Source organism: Scyliorhinus torazame, chromosome 14 (assembly GCF_047496885.1).
Source record: "Scyliorhinus torazame isolate Kashiwa2021f chromosome 14, sScyTor2.1, whole genome shotgun sequence".
In the NCBI taxonomy this organism is placed as follows: Eukaryota; Metazoa; Chordata; class Chondrichthyes; order Carcharhiniformes; family Scyliorhinidae; genus Scyliorhinus; species Scyliorhinus torazame.
In genome coordinates this window covers 135,487,036-135,502,049 of record NC_092720.1, presented here as the reverse complement: position 1 = coordinate 135,502,049, position 15,014 = coordinate 135,487,036, and the positions used below count along the sequence as shown (strand labels likewise).

Genomic DNA, 15,014 nt, shown 5'->3' with positions numbered 1-15,014 from the left:
TACATACTTTTTTAAGAAGCCCTCCTGGATGCTCCTTACAAACTCTGCCCCGTCCAAGCCCCTAGCACTAAGTGAGTCCCAGTCAATATTGGGGAAGTTAAAGTCTCCCATCACAACAACCCTGTTGCTTTTACCTTTTCCAAAATCTGTTTACCTATCTGCTCCTCTATCTCCCGCTGGCAGTTGCTTGGCCTGTAGTAAACCCCCAACATTGTGACTGCACCCTTCCTATTCCTGACCTCCACCCAAATAGCCTCGCTACCCTCTGAGGTGTCCTCCTGCAGTACAGCTGTGATATTCTCTCTAACCAGTAGCGCAACTCCTCCACCCCTTTACATCCCCTCTATCCCGCCTGAAACATCTAAATCCTAGAATGTTTAGCTGCCAATTCTGTCCTTCCCTCAACCTGGTCTCTGTAATGGCAACAACATCATAGTACCAAGTACTAATCCAAGCTCTTAAGTTCATCTGTCTTACCTGTTATACTTGCATTAAAACGTATGCACTTCAGGCCATCAGTCCTGCTGTTTTCAGTAACATCTCCCTGTCTGCACTTCCTCAGTGCCATACTGGCCCTATTCCCTAGTTCTCCCTCAATTTTTTCACATTCTGACCTATTGCTCCAGTACCCACCCCTTGCCATACTAGTTTAAACCCTCCTGTGTGACACTAGCAAAACTTGCGGCCATGATATTTATGCCTCTCCAGTTTAGATGCAACCCGTCCTTCTTATACAGGTCACACCTGCCCCGGAAGAGCTCCCAATGGTCCAGATAACAGAAACCCTCCCTCCTACACCAGCTGTTTAGCCACGTGTTTAGCTGCTCTATCTTCCTATTTCTAGCCTCACTGGCACGTGGCACAGGGAGTAATCCCGAGAATATAACGCTCGAGGTCCTGTCTTTTAACTTTCTGCCTAGCTCCCTGAACACCTGCTGCAGGACCTCATGCCCCTTCTGCCTATGTCGTTAGTACCAATATGTACAACGACCTCTGCCTGTTTGCCCTCGCCCTTCAGGATGCCCGCTACCCATTCTGAGACATCCTGGCACCAGGGAGGCAACATACCATCATGGAGTCTCTTTCACATCCACAGAAGCGCCTATCTGTGCCCCTGACTATAGAGTCCCCTATGACTAATGCTCTTCTGCGCTTTGACCCTCCCTGCTGAACATCAGAGCCAGCCGTGGTGCCACTGCTCTGGCTGCTGCTGTTTTCCCCTGATAGGCTATTCCCCCAAACAGTATCCAAAGCAGTATACCTTTTCGAGAGGGAAGTTACTGTGAAAAGCCCCTAGTCGCCACACTCCGGTGCCTGTTCGGGTACACAGAGGGAGAATTCAGAATGTCCAATTCACCTAACAAGCACATCTTTCGGGACTTGTGGGTGGAAACCGGAACTCCCGGAAGAAACCCATGCAGATACAGAGAGAATGTGCAGACTTCCCCCAGACAGTGACCCAAGCCGGGAATCGAACCTGGGACCCTGGCGCTGTGAAACAACAGTGCCACCATGCCACCCTTTGATACATGATGCCGGCGTTGGACTGGGGTGAGCACAGTAAGAAGTCTTACAACACCAGGTTAAAGTCCAACAGGTTTGTTTCAAACACTAGCTTTCGGAGCACTGCTCCTTCCTCAGGCGAATAAAGAGGTAGATTCCTGAAACATAGAAATAGACAAGTTGAAAGATGCAAGGCAATGCTTAGAATGCGAGCATTTGCAGTTAATTAAGTGTTTACAGATCCAGACTTAGGGGCAACCCCAGGTTAAAGAGGTGTGAATTGTCTCAAGCCAGGACAGTTGGTAGGATTTCGCTAGCCCAGGCCAAATGGTGGGGGGTGAATGTAATGCGACATGAATCTAAGGTCCCGGTTGAGGCCGTACCCGTATGCGGAACTTGGCTATAAGTTTCTGCTCGGTGATTCTGCGTTGTCGCGCGTCCTGAAGGCCGCCTTGGAGAACGCTTACCCGGAGATCAGAGGCTGAATGCCCTTGACTGCTGAAGTGTTCCCCGACTGGAAGGGAGCATTCCTGCCTGGTGATTGTCGCACGATGTCCGTTCATTCGTTGTCGCAGCGTCTGCATGGTCTCGCCAATGTACCACGCTTCGGGACATCCTTTCCTGCAGCGTCTGAGGGTTACCCCTGTCTCTGGATCTGTAAACACTTAATTAACTGCAAATGCTCGCATTGCCTTGCATCTTTGAATTTGTCTATATATATGTTTCTGGAATCTACCTCTTCATTCACCTGAGGAAGGAGCAGTGCTCCGAAAGCTCGTGTTTGAAACAAACCTGTTGGACTTTAACCTGGTGTTGTAAGACTTCTTACTGTGCTCACCCTTTGATACAGATTGACAAGTTTAGATGAGGTAGACAAAAGCTCTTCCCATGAGCTGATCGTACAAGGTCTAGGGGATACAAATTTAAGGTTTGGGGCAAGAGATGCCTGCGAGGATGGTGGAAACTGATGTTCAATGATTTCATGAGAGAATTTCATGGGCACTTGAGAGAAATACATTTTCAGGGCCATAGGAATAGAGCAAACGAATGTAGCTGACTAGATTGCTCTATAGAGGCAACATGGATGCGATGGGCTGAAGGCCTCTTGTGCAATTATGACAATGATAACGGGCTGGATTCTCCGTAGCCCGATGCCGTAATCGTGGCCGGCACCAAGGTGCAGGATCCATTTTGATGCCGTAATCGAGCCCGGCGCCGGTCTGGCAATTCTCTGAGCACCGAAAATCGGTGTCGCCGCGGACTACGGTGCGTGGCCAGGGGCCCATTGCCAGAGGTCCGGCCAGCAAACCTCCACTCCCGACCGGCCGAGTTCCCGACGGTGTGGAACTAACCCCCTATTGCCGGTCGGGATGCTGGCATGGTGGCTGCGGACTCAGTCCGCGGCCACCCTGGTTGGGGGCGGGAGAATCGGGGACCAGCGGGGGCATTGTGGGCGGCCGGCGATTAAATGTGCGGGGTTAAATGCTCGGGCATGCGGCCGATCGGGAGGGGGGTTTATTTTTTTTGTCTGGCTCCGCAGTCCGAATCCACCATGGAGCACGGTTCGGCCGCATGCCCGGACTCCAAACCGGAGGTATGGGTCGTGGATAGCACGTTTAGCGAGTTGGTCACACTGCAGGTGAAAGGTACTGAGGGAGATGGAAAATGGGTGACCAAAAGACAGCAAGAGTCGGAAGGCAGTGCAGGTGGCCCCTGCTGTCATCTCCCTGCAAAACAGATATACCGCTTTGGATACTGTTGAGGGAGATGGCTCACCAGGGGAAGACAGCAGCAGCCAGATTCATGGCACCGTGGCTGGCTCTGCTGCGCAGCTGGGCAGGAAGAAGAATGGCAGGGCTACAGTGATAGGGGACTCAATCGTAAGGGGAATAGACAGGCGGTTCTGTGGATGCAATCGAGACTCCAGGATGGTATGTTGCCTCCCTGGTGCAAGGGTCACAGATGTCACGGAGCGGCTGCAGGACATTCTGGAGGGGGAGGGTGAACAGCCAGCTGTCGTGGTGCACATAGGCACCAACGATATAGGTAAAAAACGGGATGAGGTCCTACAAGCTGAATTCGGGGAGCTAGGAGTTAAACTAAAAAGTAGGACCTCAAAGGTAGTAATCTCAGGATTGCTACCAGTGCCATGTGCTAGTCAGAGTAGGAATGTCAGGATAGATAGGATGAATGCGTGGCTCAAGAGATGGTATAAGAGGGAGGGATTCAAATTCCTGGGACATTGGAACCGGTTCTGGGGGAGGTGGGACCAGTATAAACCGGATGGTCTGCACCTGGGCAGGACTGGAACCGATGTCCTGGGGGGGTGTTTGCTAGAGCTATTGGGGAGGGTTTAAACTAATGTGGCAGGGGGATGGGAACCGATGCAGGAAGTTGGAAGGTAGTAAAACAAGGACAGAAACAAAAGGCAGTAAGGGGGAAAGTGTAAGGCAGAGTAGCCATAGTCAAAAATCAAAAAGGGCGACAGTACAAGGTACAGTGACTGAGGGGAGCTCGGTGAATAGGACCAGTAATACTAAAAGGAATAAAACAGGAAGTAAAAACATTAATGGTAAGCGACGCGGCAGGTTGTTACATGAAGATATGGGTTCAACGACAAGGAAAATTAGGAGAAAAGTTAAGAGGAAATATAACTTAGGAGAGGTTACTGATCGAGGTGTTAAGATTCAAAACAGAGGTAAAAAAGCCAACATAAGTGTACTTTACCTGAATGCTCGTAGTATTCGGAATAAGGTAAATGAGTTGATAGCACAAATTATCGTGAATGACTATGATTTAGTGGCCATTACTGAAACATGGTTAAAGGATGGTCACGACTGGGAGTCAAATATCCAAGGGTATCAAACTATTCGGAAGGACAGAGTGGATGGTAAGGGAGGTGCTGTAGCTCTGTTATTTAACGATGACACCCGGGCAATAGTAAGGGATGACATCGGTGCTATGGAGGATAAGGTTGAATCCATTTGGGTGGAAATTAGGAATAGTAAGGCAAAAAAGTCACTGATAGGAGTAGTCTATAGGCCACCAAATAGTAACATTATGGTGGGGCAGGCAATAAACAAAGAAATAACGGATGCATGTAGAAATGGTACAGCAGTTATCATGGGGGATTTTAATCTACATGTCGATTGGTTAAACCAGGTCGGTCAAGGCAGCCTTGAGGAGGATTTTATAGAATTTATCCGCGGTAGTTTCCTAGAACAGTATGTAATGGAACCTACGAGGGAACAAGCGGTCCTAGATCTGGTCCTGTGTAATGAGACAGGATTGATTCATGATCTCATAGTTAGGGATCCTCTCGGAAGGAGCGATCACAATATGGTGGAATTTAAAATACAGATGGAGGGTAAGAAGGTAAAATCAAAAACTAGTGTTCTGTGCTTGAACAAAGGAGATTACAATGGGATGAGAGAAGAACTAGCTGAGGTAAACTGGGAGCAAAGACTTTATGGTGAAACAGTTGAGGAACAGTGGAGAACATTCCAAGTGATTTTTCACAGTGCTCAGCAAAGGTTTATACCAACAGAAAGGAAGGACGGTAGAAAGAGGGAAAATCGACCGTGGATATCTAAGGAAATAAGGGAGAGTATCAAATTGAAGGAAAAAGCATACAAAGCGGCAAAGATTAGTGGGAGACTAGAGGACTGGGAAATCTTTAGGGGGCAACAGAAAGCTACTAAAAAAGCTATAAAAGGAGTAAGATAGATTATGAGAGTAAACTTGCTCAGAATATAAAAACAGATAGTAAAAGTTTCTACAAATATATAAAACAAAAAAGAGTGGCTAAGGTAAATATTGGTCCTTTAGAGGATGAGAAGGGAGATTTAATAATGGGAGATGAGGAAATGGCTGAGGAAGTGAACAGGTTTTTTGGGTCGGTCTTCACAGTGGAAGACACAAATAACATGCCAGTGACTGATAGAAATGAGGCTATGACAGGTGAGGACCTTGAGAGGATTGTTATCACTAAGGAGGTAGTGATGGGCAAGCTAATGGGGCTAAAGGTAGACAAGTCTCCTGGCCCTGATGGAATGCATCCCAGAGTGCTGAAAGAGATGGCTAGGGAAATTGCAAATGCACCAGTCAGTGATAATTTACCAAAATTCACGAGACTCTGGGGTGGTCCCGGCGGATTGGAAATTAGCAAACGTGACACCACTGTTTAAAAAAGGAGGAAGGCAGAAAGTGGGTAATTATAGGCCAGTGAGCTTAACTTCGGTAGTAGGGAAGATGCTGGAATCTATCATCAAGGAAGAAATAGCGAGGCATCTGGATGGAAATTGTCCCATTGGGCAGACGCATCATGGGTTCATAAAGGGCAGGTCGTGCCTAACTAATTTAGTGGAATTTTTTGAGGACATTACCAGTACGGTAGATAACGGGGAGCCAATGGATGTGGTATATCTGGATTTCCAGAAAGCCTTTGACAAGGTGCCACACAAAAGGTTGCTGCATAAGATAAAGATGCATGGCATTAAGGGTAAAGTAGTAGCATGGATAGAGGATTGGTTAATTAATAGAAAGCAAAGCGTGGGGATTAATGGGTGTTTCTCTGGTTGGCAATCAGTAGCTAATGGTGTTCCTCAGGGATCAGTGTTGGGCCCACAGTTGTTCACAATTTACATAAATGATTTGGAGTTGGGGACCAAGGGCAATGTGTCCAAGTTTGCAGACGACACTAACATGATTTGGAGTTGGGGACCAAGGGCAATGTGTCCAGGTTTGCAGGCGACACTAAGATGAGTGGTAAAGCAAAAAGTGCAGAGGATACTGGAAGTCTGCAGAGGGATTTGGATAGGCTAAGTGAATGGGCAGATGGAATACAATGTTGACAAATGTGAGGTTATCCATTTTGGTAGGAATGACAGCAAAAGGGATTATTATTTAAATGATAAAATATTAAAACATGCTGCTGTGCAGAGAGACCTGGGTGTGCTCGTGCATGAGTCGCAAAAAGTTGGTTTACAGGTGCAACAGGTGATTAATAAGGCAAATGGAATTTTGTCCTTCATTGCTAGAGGGATGGAGTTTAAGACTAGGGAGGTTATGCTGCAATTGTATAAGGTGTTAGTGAGGCCACACCTGGAGTATTGTGTTCAGTTTTGGTCTTCTTACCTGAGAAAGGACGTACTGGCGCTGGAGGGTGTGCCGAGGAGATTCACTAGGTTAATCCCAGAGCTGAAGGGGTTGGATTACGAGGAGAGGTTGAGTAGACTGGGACTGTACTCGTTGGAATTTAGAAGGATGAGGGGGGATCTTATAGAAACATATGAAATTATGAAGGGAATAGATAGGACAGATGCGGGCAGGTTTTTTCCACTGGCGGGTGAAAGCAGAACTAGGGGGCATAGCCTCAAAATAAGGGGAAGTAGATTTAGGACTGGGTTTAGGAGGAACTGCTTCACCCAAAGGGTTGTGAATCTATGGAATTCCTTACCCAGTGAAGCAGTAGAGGCTCCTTCATTAAATGTCTTTAAGATAAAGGTAGACAGTCTTTTGAAGAATAATGGGATTAAGGGTTATGGTGTTCGGGCCGGAAAGTGGAGCTGGGTCCACAAAAGATCAGCCATGATCTCATTGAATGGCGGAGCAGGCTCGAGGGGCCAGATGGCCTACTCCTCCTAGGTTCTTATGTATCCGCAGCAAAAGCTGCAAGGTTCATTCCGGGTCCCTGCTAGCCCCCTGCAGGGCATTGAATTCATTCAACTTTTTAGAAGGAATTTCTGGAGTAAAACACCACCGTTTTTACGCTGGCGTGGGGACAGAGTCCCATTTTGTGAGAATCCAGCCCAAAGTCTTTCTTGGTGTATCCATTTACAGTGCTTTTAATACTCTGCTTTTTGCTTCAACTTTGATGTCAAGACTAAAAGGCAGAATAACCTCTGTCTCAAAGGAATTGTGATAAACAAAATATAAGATGCAGCCATTCAGCCAGAAATGAATTATTTATTTTAGGAAAGGATTTATGTTTAGTGTGCACACACCCTGCTTACACATATCACAGAAATTCTTGTCATTTGCCAACGCTTTGCACCATCTACATTTCACAGAACCTCAATATGAGGTCTTAACGTTGTGAGGATCAAAGAGAATTATGAACTTTCATACTAGTTACTTTTACTCTGACTTATTTTCCTCACTAACATTCTGGAATGCTGCACTATAATTTCACATAAGTATTGTATATTTAAATTCACTTTGGAATTCACGTCCAGCCCTGACTTGAGACATAAAAAGTCTCTCTGCCTGGAAAGGTCATTATTTTAATGGTCTTGGAGTAATCTTGGACGTGCTCCTTGATCTGCATAGATGGACACTAAATTGGCAGTTCATTTAAAGTGGCCATTATTTTTCTTCTAGAAAGTACCCAATTAATTTCTTTTCCAATTCAGGGACAAATAAGCGTGGCCAATCCACCTACCCTGCACATCTTTGGATTGTGGGGGTGAGACCCACACAGACATGGGGAGAATGTGCAAATTCCACATGGACAGTGACCTGCGGTCGGGATCGAACCCGGTCCTCGGTATGTGACGCAGCAGTGCTAACCACCGTGCTACCGTGCCGTCCTCTAAAGGGGCCATTGAGGGGACTAGAATGTCAAGTCTGAGGGAGCACTTCTGAGGTTAAGGTTCAGGAGTATCCATGAAGTAGTATAGTGAGTGCTGTGTCTAACCCATGGAATTGAGACAATGCAGAGAGAGCTTTACTCTGTATATATCCTCTGCTGACAAAGAGGTAAGCTGTGTGTTAAAAACTAAGCTTAGTCTCCTCACTGACGTTTACCTTGATCATAGCAAAAGGAACCAACACACCTCTCTTTATATTAACTATACGAAACCAAAGGTTGAGTTCTGAAAGTTTCTCATCAGAAAATCAGCCAATATTCAGTTTTCTCCCCTGAAGGTGCTGATTCTTGCACAATTTGCAGGTGCCATCAACTTGCTTGTATCTCCTCGAGTAATCATTCTTCATGCCTCACCTATTCTGAATCACAGGTTATTTGACCTTGGATTTTACGCCCAAGCATAAACATCCCCATATCCAGTATAAATGAGAGCATATTTCCCCATGGATCATTCCCCTTCCCCGCTGCCACACCAACAGATAAAGAAGGAAGGAGCTGTGCTCCGAAAGCTAGTGATTTGAAACAAACCTGTTGGATTTTAACCTTGTGTTGTAAGACTTCTTACTGTGCTCACCCCAGTCCAGCGCCGGCATCTCCATATCACAGCATTTATTCAGAAGATCTCTCTCTTTCTGTCCCTCATGCCCCCCCCCCCCCAATCCTGATTCCCCCTACCGGTTGATATTGTTCATAGCCTAATACTTTGCTGGCCAACCATTTTCCACCCTCCATATTCATCAGCTTACCCAAAACGCCTATCTCAAAGGAAGTGCATCTCATTGCTGTCCTTATTGACTTACACTGGGTCCTGATACACCAATGAAAATTAAAATGCTTATCAATGTATTTAAATTCTTATCCTCACTGCACCTTCTCTTTGTAACTTCCTTTATTTTGCTTTAACCTCATTTTCTCCATCTCCCCCCACCTTTGCCCATCTGCCAGGGCCCCACTCTCGAATTCTCTCCTGTAAACCCTTTTAAAACGTATCTCTTCCTCCCAGATTTTGGTCAACCTCTTAATATATGGCTCCATTGTCTTGATTTTGTCATGTCTCTGTGAAACACCGTGGGCCATTTTCTAAGTTTAAGGTGCTATATAAATGCAAGTTGCCCCTGATACTGCCAGGTACTTGAGCAGACAGATGCGCCTTAATTTAATGCGTCATTCTAAAAAGACACTTGTGAGAATGCAGGGCTTCCACAATACTGCATTTTAGCTTGTTTCACAGCTTCAAGTTGATAGTGACCTTTGTACCCAGAACCTCTACTCCGTAGCGATGGTTCTATCAAGTAATATGATCTAATACTTGATGGAATTGAAGAGGTTAGAGGAACTCTGGTTGTGGGTGGATGCCGACAGTGTAGATTGGAATCCCTGAGGGATGAGCTCAGTGGTCTAGAAGCTTGTTTAAATCTATGAGTCTTCCATCAATTCATAGATTCCTCGTTTCAGATTCCCACACAAGCGGAAACATCCTTCCAGAATACTCAATGTCACGCCCCCATCAGGACCTTATGATTTAATAATCATTAATTTAATAAGAGTGCCTCCCATTCTTCTACAGCCGAAAGCTTTGAAAATAACTGAACTGTATTCTAGGGAGAAAGTTTTCCATGGTGCTAGAAACTAGAGATATTTTTATATAAATTTGGACTACAAGAGAACAGTGTGTGTGTGTGGAGTGGATTGTCCCTATCCCCTCATGTAGCCCTTTTAAAGGCAGATTCAATAAATGGGAGCCTGCTTTTCTGAGTGTGCAGAAGGCTGCTTTCCAAACCAGCCTCCAGCAGGCCTGTGGGGAAGGGAGGCAAAGACATTGTCAGAACCTTTTTGTTCTCGTACCTTGCAACTGCACATACCAGGAGGTGGCTCCAAGTCATTTTGCTGCTGAACTGGTTCTGATCTCAAGTCACAACACAAAACGGGCCAGAAGGTCATTGTTCCAACTATGCATTGGAACATTCTGCTACGATTACAAGATAGTTTGGGTCTTTAACAGGGGAAACAGTGGCATAGTGGTGATATACTTGGGCTCGTAATCCAAAGGCCTGGGTTATGTTGCTCCGGGGACATGGGTTCAAATCCCTCTCCAGCAGCTGGTGGAATTTTACTTCAGTTAATTTTTCAAAATGAAACATGAAGCTGGTCGCAGTGGTGGTGACCATGACAACTATTGCTGATTGTTGTAAAACCCCATCTGGTTCACTAAACTCCTTTAGCTGGCCTGGTACACATGTGACTCCAGATCCACAGTAATGTGGTTGACTATTAACTGCCGTCAGAAATAGCCTTGTACCCCTCTCTTAGTTCAAGGGAAATTAAGAATGGGCAACATAAAAGTATATATATATTTGAATTTAGAGGATGGTGAATACACTACATATTTGCCTTTGGCTGCATTGTTGTAATGTAAAGTGCCTTTTAAAGGGATGATTTCACAGTGTTCTCCATTTCTCTCTCTACATCCCTCACGGTTGTTTTGGATGACAACCTATTCAAATATGGTACAACTAACTGCATTCAAGGAATGAGGAAAACTAGACATAAAGAGGGCTGTCTGAATCACTAAAATTATTGCTCCAGTTCAGATTTCTGCCCCTCATGCAATATAACCAGAACAGGTTGATGTGAGCTCTGCTTGTTAGTGTATCTTGTGAAAATATTCTGCGTTATGTTTCTCCATAATCACATGTTGAATGTTGTTCTAATTATTCAAATGTTAATCGTAAAGTGTTTCTTTCTCCGGAATTGTACTGAGCAGCAGAGAGGCATCTTGTTAATGCAATGCCCACAAGCAGATCAGGGCCGGAATTCTCCGGCCATTGGGTTTCTCTCTCCCCACTGGCAGTGCAGCCCTGCCCGCAGGTTTCCCGGGGGGGGGGCGCTTCAATCAGAAATCCCATTAACAAGCGGCGGGAGGAGAGAATCCCACTACCAGGGAACGGTGCGCCGCAGAGAAACACGCAGCCAGGGGACTGGAAAATCCAACCCCAGATTTTCGAACGCACATTGTGTTTTGTCGTCCAACTACTGTTAAGGTTTTTTGATGCCTTTAGTCAGGCAATTTTGATGTTAACATTGTTTTTAAAATGGATATTTTTGTTCTGACCCAAGGTATTGTGGAAATTGAAGAAGGAGAAGTGAAAGATCAGGAGCTGACATTAGCTTCTCAGTCTGTAGCTCGGATGTCCTTTGCGAAAGAGCCTCATGTCCAGCAGGTAAGCATGGACTTCCAGCCCCTGGATCCATTCCCTTTACTGCACCAAAGGTCTTATTACCCTGCTGTGCTTTACTCTCGCCTTCTCCCATATTAACACTCTTTACTCTTGTACTGGCAGTTGGGTAGCAATGCTATTGATAAAAATTATTTTGACTAATTTAAGTGTTACACTCGGTTAGCAGGCTGTCCTCTCCCTCAATGAACTCACACTGGAAACCAGACTAGATTGAAAAGGTGAATAGCTTTTCATCTGCTGGCTGTAAGGATCCACCAACTCCACCCTCTTCCTTGTAGTTGAAGTGTTTGCAAACTTGGTGGTGTATTTGACTCTGGCAATGAGCTTCCGACTACATATCTGTGCCATAACTAATACTGCTTATTTCTACCTCTGTAACATTACCTGATTCCACCCCTGCCTCAGCTCAGGGCAGTCGTTCATTGACCTGTGAATTAGCACTCCTCTTAGCACACTGGCCAGTATTTATCCCTCAACAACATCATTTTAAAAAAAACACCAAGCTTATGTCATTTATCTCATTGCTGTTTTGGAGACTTTGTTCTTCAGAAATTGTTAAAACAGTGGCTACACCTCATTGACTGTGAAGTACTTTGGGATGTTTTGAGGTTGTGAAAGACACAATATAATGCAAGTTCTTAAGTGTTGAAACTTTATATGGCTTCAAGTAGCTGGTCATAGATCTCTCTGCTTTACAGATGATGAAGTATATTCCATTTGATTTTCCACGTGACTTTGCAGAAAGGCACATAGAAGAAAGAAAGACCTTTTTAAATTTTGCTCGTCTCTCACTTGAATCCTTGCTGTCTCTCTTTCTGTTTGTTTGGCAGCCATGTGAACAATCTACAAGATGCACTGCAGTAACTCACCATGGTTCCTTCGACAGCACCTTCTAAACTCACGATCACTACCATCTAGAAGGATAAGAGCAGTTGACACCTGGGAACCCCACCACCTGGAGGTTCCCCTCCAAGTCACTCACCACCCTGACTTGGAAATATATCGCCGTTCCTTCATTGTCGCTGGGGCAAAATCATGGAACTCCCTCCCTAACAGCACTGTGGGTGTATTTACACCTCAAGGACTGCAGCAGTTCAAGAAGGCAACTCACCATCACCTTCTGAAGGGCAACTAGGGATGGGTAATAAATGCTGGCCTAACCAACAATGCCCACATCCCGTAAATGAATTTAAAAAAATAACCCTGTGTCCTTTCTGCATTGGTTTAGCTCATTTACATTGTTGTGTCAATCTAACTGCTGCACTATTCTACTCATTGTTATTCTCCTTCCTTATGTATCCTCTTTATTTAAAATGTTTCAACAGTTTCTCTCCACCTTTCTTGGTCTGTCTGCTCTCTCTCTTTCCTCTTGTTGTATTTGACCCTGGAAGAGCTTCTGACCATCACTAAGATCGTGTATGTCCACCTTTTGTCGAATCACTCAACTCCTGCCCACATCAATTGGGGCAGCACGGTAGCCTTGTGGATAGCACAATTGCTTCACAGCGCCAGGGTCCCAGGTTCGATTCTGGCTTGGGTCACTGTCTGTGCGGAGTCTGCACATCCTCCCCGTGTGTGCGTGGGTTTCCTCCGGGTGCTCCGGTTTCCTCCCACAGTCCAAAGATGTGCAGGTTAGGTGGATTGGCCATGATAAATTGCCCTTAGTGTCCAAAATTGCCCTTAGTGGTGGGTGGGGTTACTGGGTTGTGGGGGTGGGGTGGCGGTGTTGACCTTGGGTGGGGTGCTCTTTCCAGGAGCCGGTGCAGACTCGATGGGCTGAATGGCCTCCTTCTGCACTGTAAGTTCTATGTTCTATGTTCCTCTTTCCACCACCTTGTCTGATACTGAATCCCTCATCCATGTCTTTGTTGTCTCTAAGCTTGACTGTTCCAGCATTCACCTGACCGGCTTCCCAATTTCCATTCTGAATAAATATACGGCCATCCTTAACTCTGCCCACATCCTAACTTGCATCAAATCCCTTTCATCCATCATGCCTGTGTTCGCTGACATACATTAGCTTCCAGTCAAACAGAACCTCAGTTTTAAAAGTCCAATTCTTGTTTTCAAATCTTTCTGTAGCCTCCTCATTTCCTATCTCTTTAACCTCTTCCAGCCCTAAAATCCTCCCAAGAGCTCTGCACTCATCCCATTCTCGCCTCTTGCGCATCCCTGATTTTAATCACTTCGCCATTGGTGGCGATGCCTTCAGCTGCCAAAGCCTGAAGCTCTGGAATTCCCTGCCTCATCCTCTACTCCTCCCACTTTACTTCTCTTTCCTCTTTTTCAGCTGTTCCTTAAAACCTACTTCTCTACTAATGACCATCAGCCCTAATATGTCTTTATGTGGATCAATGATAAGTTTGGTCCAAAGTTTGCATCAGAGATCCAGTGATGTGATGAAGTTCACTTGCAGATAGACTGGAAGTCAAAATAGAGAACCTACAAACTAATGTCCAGATTTGGAGACAGGTGTGGAGGATGTGTGAGCCAAGAAGCTGTTTGTAGAGCGAAGTAGCCGTGGCGATCTGTAGTGGTAGAGGTATTTCCATCAAAAGCAGAGGGTAAGCATGAAGAGCCACAAATCACTTGAACGCATCTTCACTTTTGGATCTGCTGAGGTTGAGAGCTACTAGATTAATAGAGATCTGAGAAGTATTGGTCTTAATGACTTGAAGCTGGCAATCCGAATGATCATGAGTATTCCAACCAAGACTGACCCAGCTTTCACCCAAATGTGCTTTCGTTGTCAGCGCTGGGCGACCTGGATATTCTCTTTCCCTCTCATTTCCAGGCTAATTTTGGAATTACTCTTTCCCCAACCACTGCTGTACTGCCCCAGCCAAGATCAGCTGTCTGTTGCTGAAAACCAGGACTTTGTCCTTGTATGTGTAATTCATTGCAGCAGTAGGCCACACTCTGGTTTTCTCATGATCAACAATTGAAGAGGCAGTATCCACAAGCAGAACCATTCATATAAATCATCCTGCACGGAAGACAACAAAATGATGCAAAGTTTGTGGATGAAAACAAGCAATATTGCAACATATTGAATCGCTGCAACTGCCCACTGATCAGAACGAGATACAATGTGCATCATGCTGAGATAATTAGCATCAAGTGCAAGTTACTTTTCCCAAAAATGCATTTGACCAGATTTTGCTGTCAACCTTGAGGCTGATGGCGATCAGCCTTTTTTAAGCATAAATGGTACAGCAATTTCAGACAAGGGACAGATGCCAGTACCCAAAAGTTGCTGTTGGGTTCTCAAGAACGGCATTTCACTGTCTCACCACTGAAATGCATTGGATGTATTGCTGAATTTGCAAGATCGGTGGAAGTTAACCCATGTCTATTCCAACTAGGCCAAACAAGTGGTTTTGATTTCTTCTCTGTAAAATCTGATCCAAGATCATCAGGTCACCAGCCGATAGTCACGTTGCTATTTTATTTTAAGAATACTGAACATGCACTGAAAAAAACTTACAGCCAGCTACCTATCAAGATCGGGAATATGTGTCTTGTTTAAGCCAGTTTTGGGGAGGGGTCACTCAGAGAGTGGTCGGCCTGTGGAATTTGTTACCACAGGACGTAGTTGAGGCCAAAGCATTGTAAGTTTTCAA

The 15,014-nt window shown here is 45.4% G+C and overlaps 1 protein-coding gene across 1 annotated transcript in view; it reads left to right on the top strand.

Moving 5' to 3' along the window:
* Positions 1-15,014, top strand: part of LOC140390065 (peroxynitrite isomerase THAP4-like) — a 263,983-nt gene that overhangs the window by 224,920 nt on the left and 24,049 nt on the right. The window contains exon 5 of the mRNA XM_072474935.1: positions 11,270-11,373. Within this exon, the coding sequence (XP_072331036.1) occupies positions 11,270-11,373 (104 nt within the window). The remainder of the gene's footprint in view (positions 1-11,269; positions 11,374-15,014) is intronic.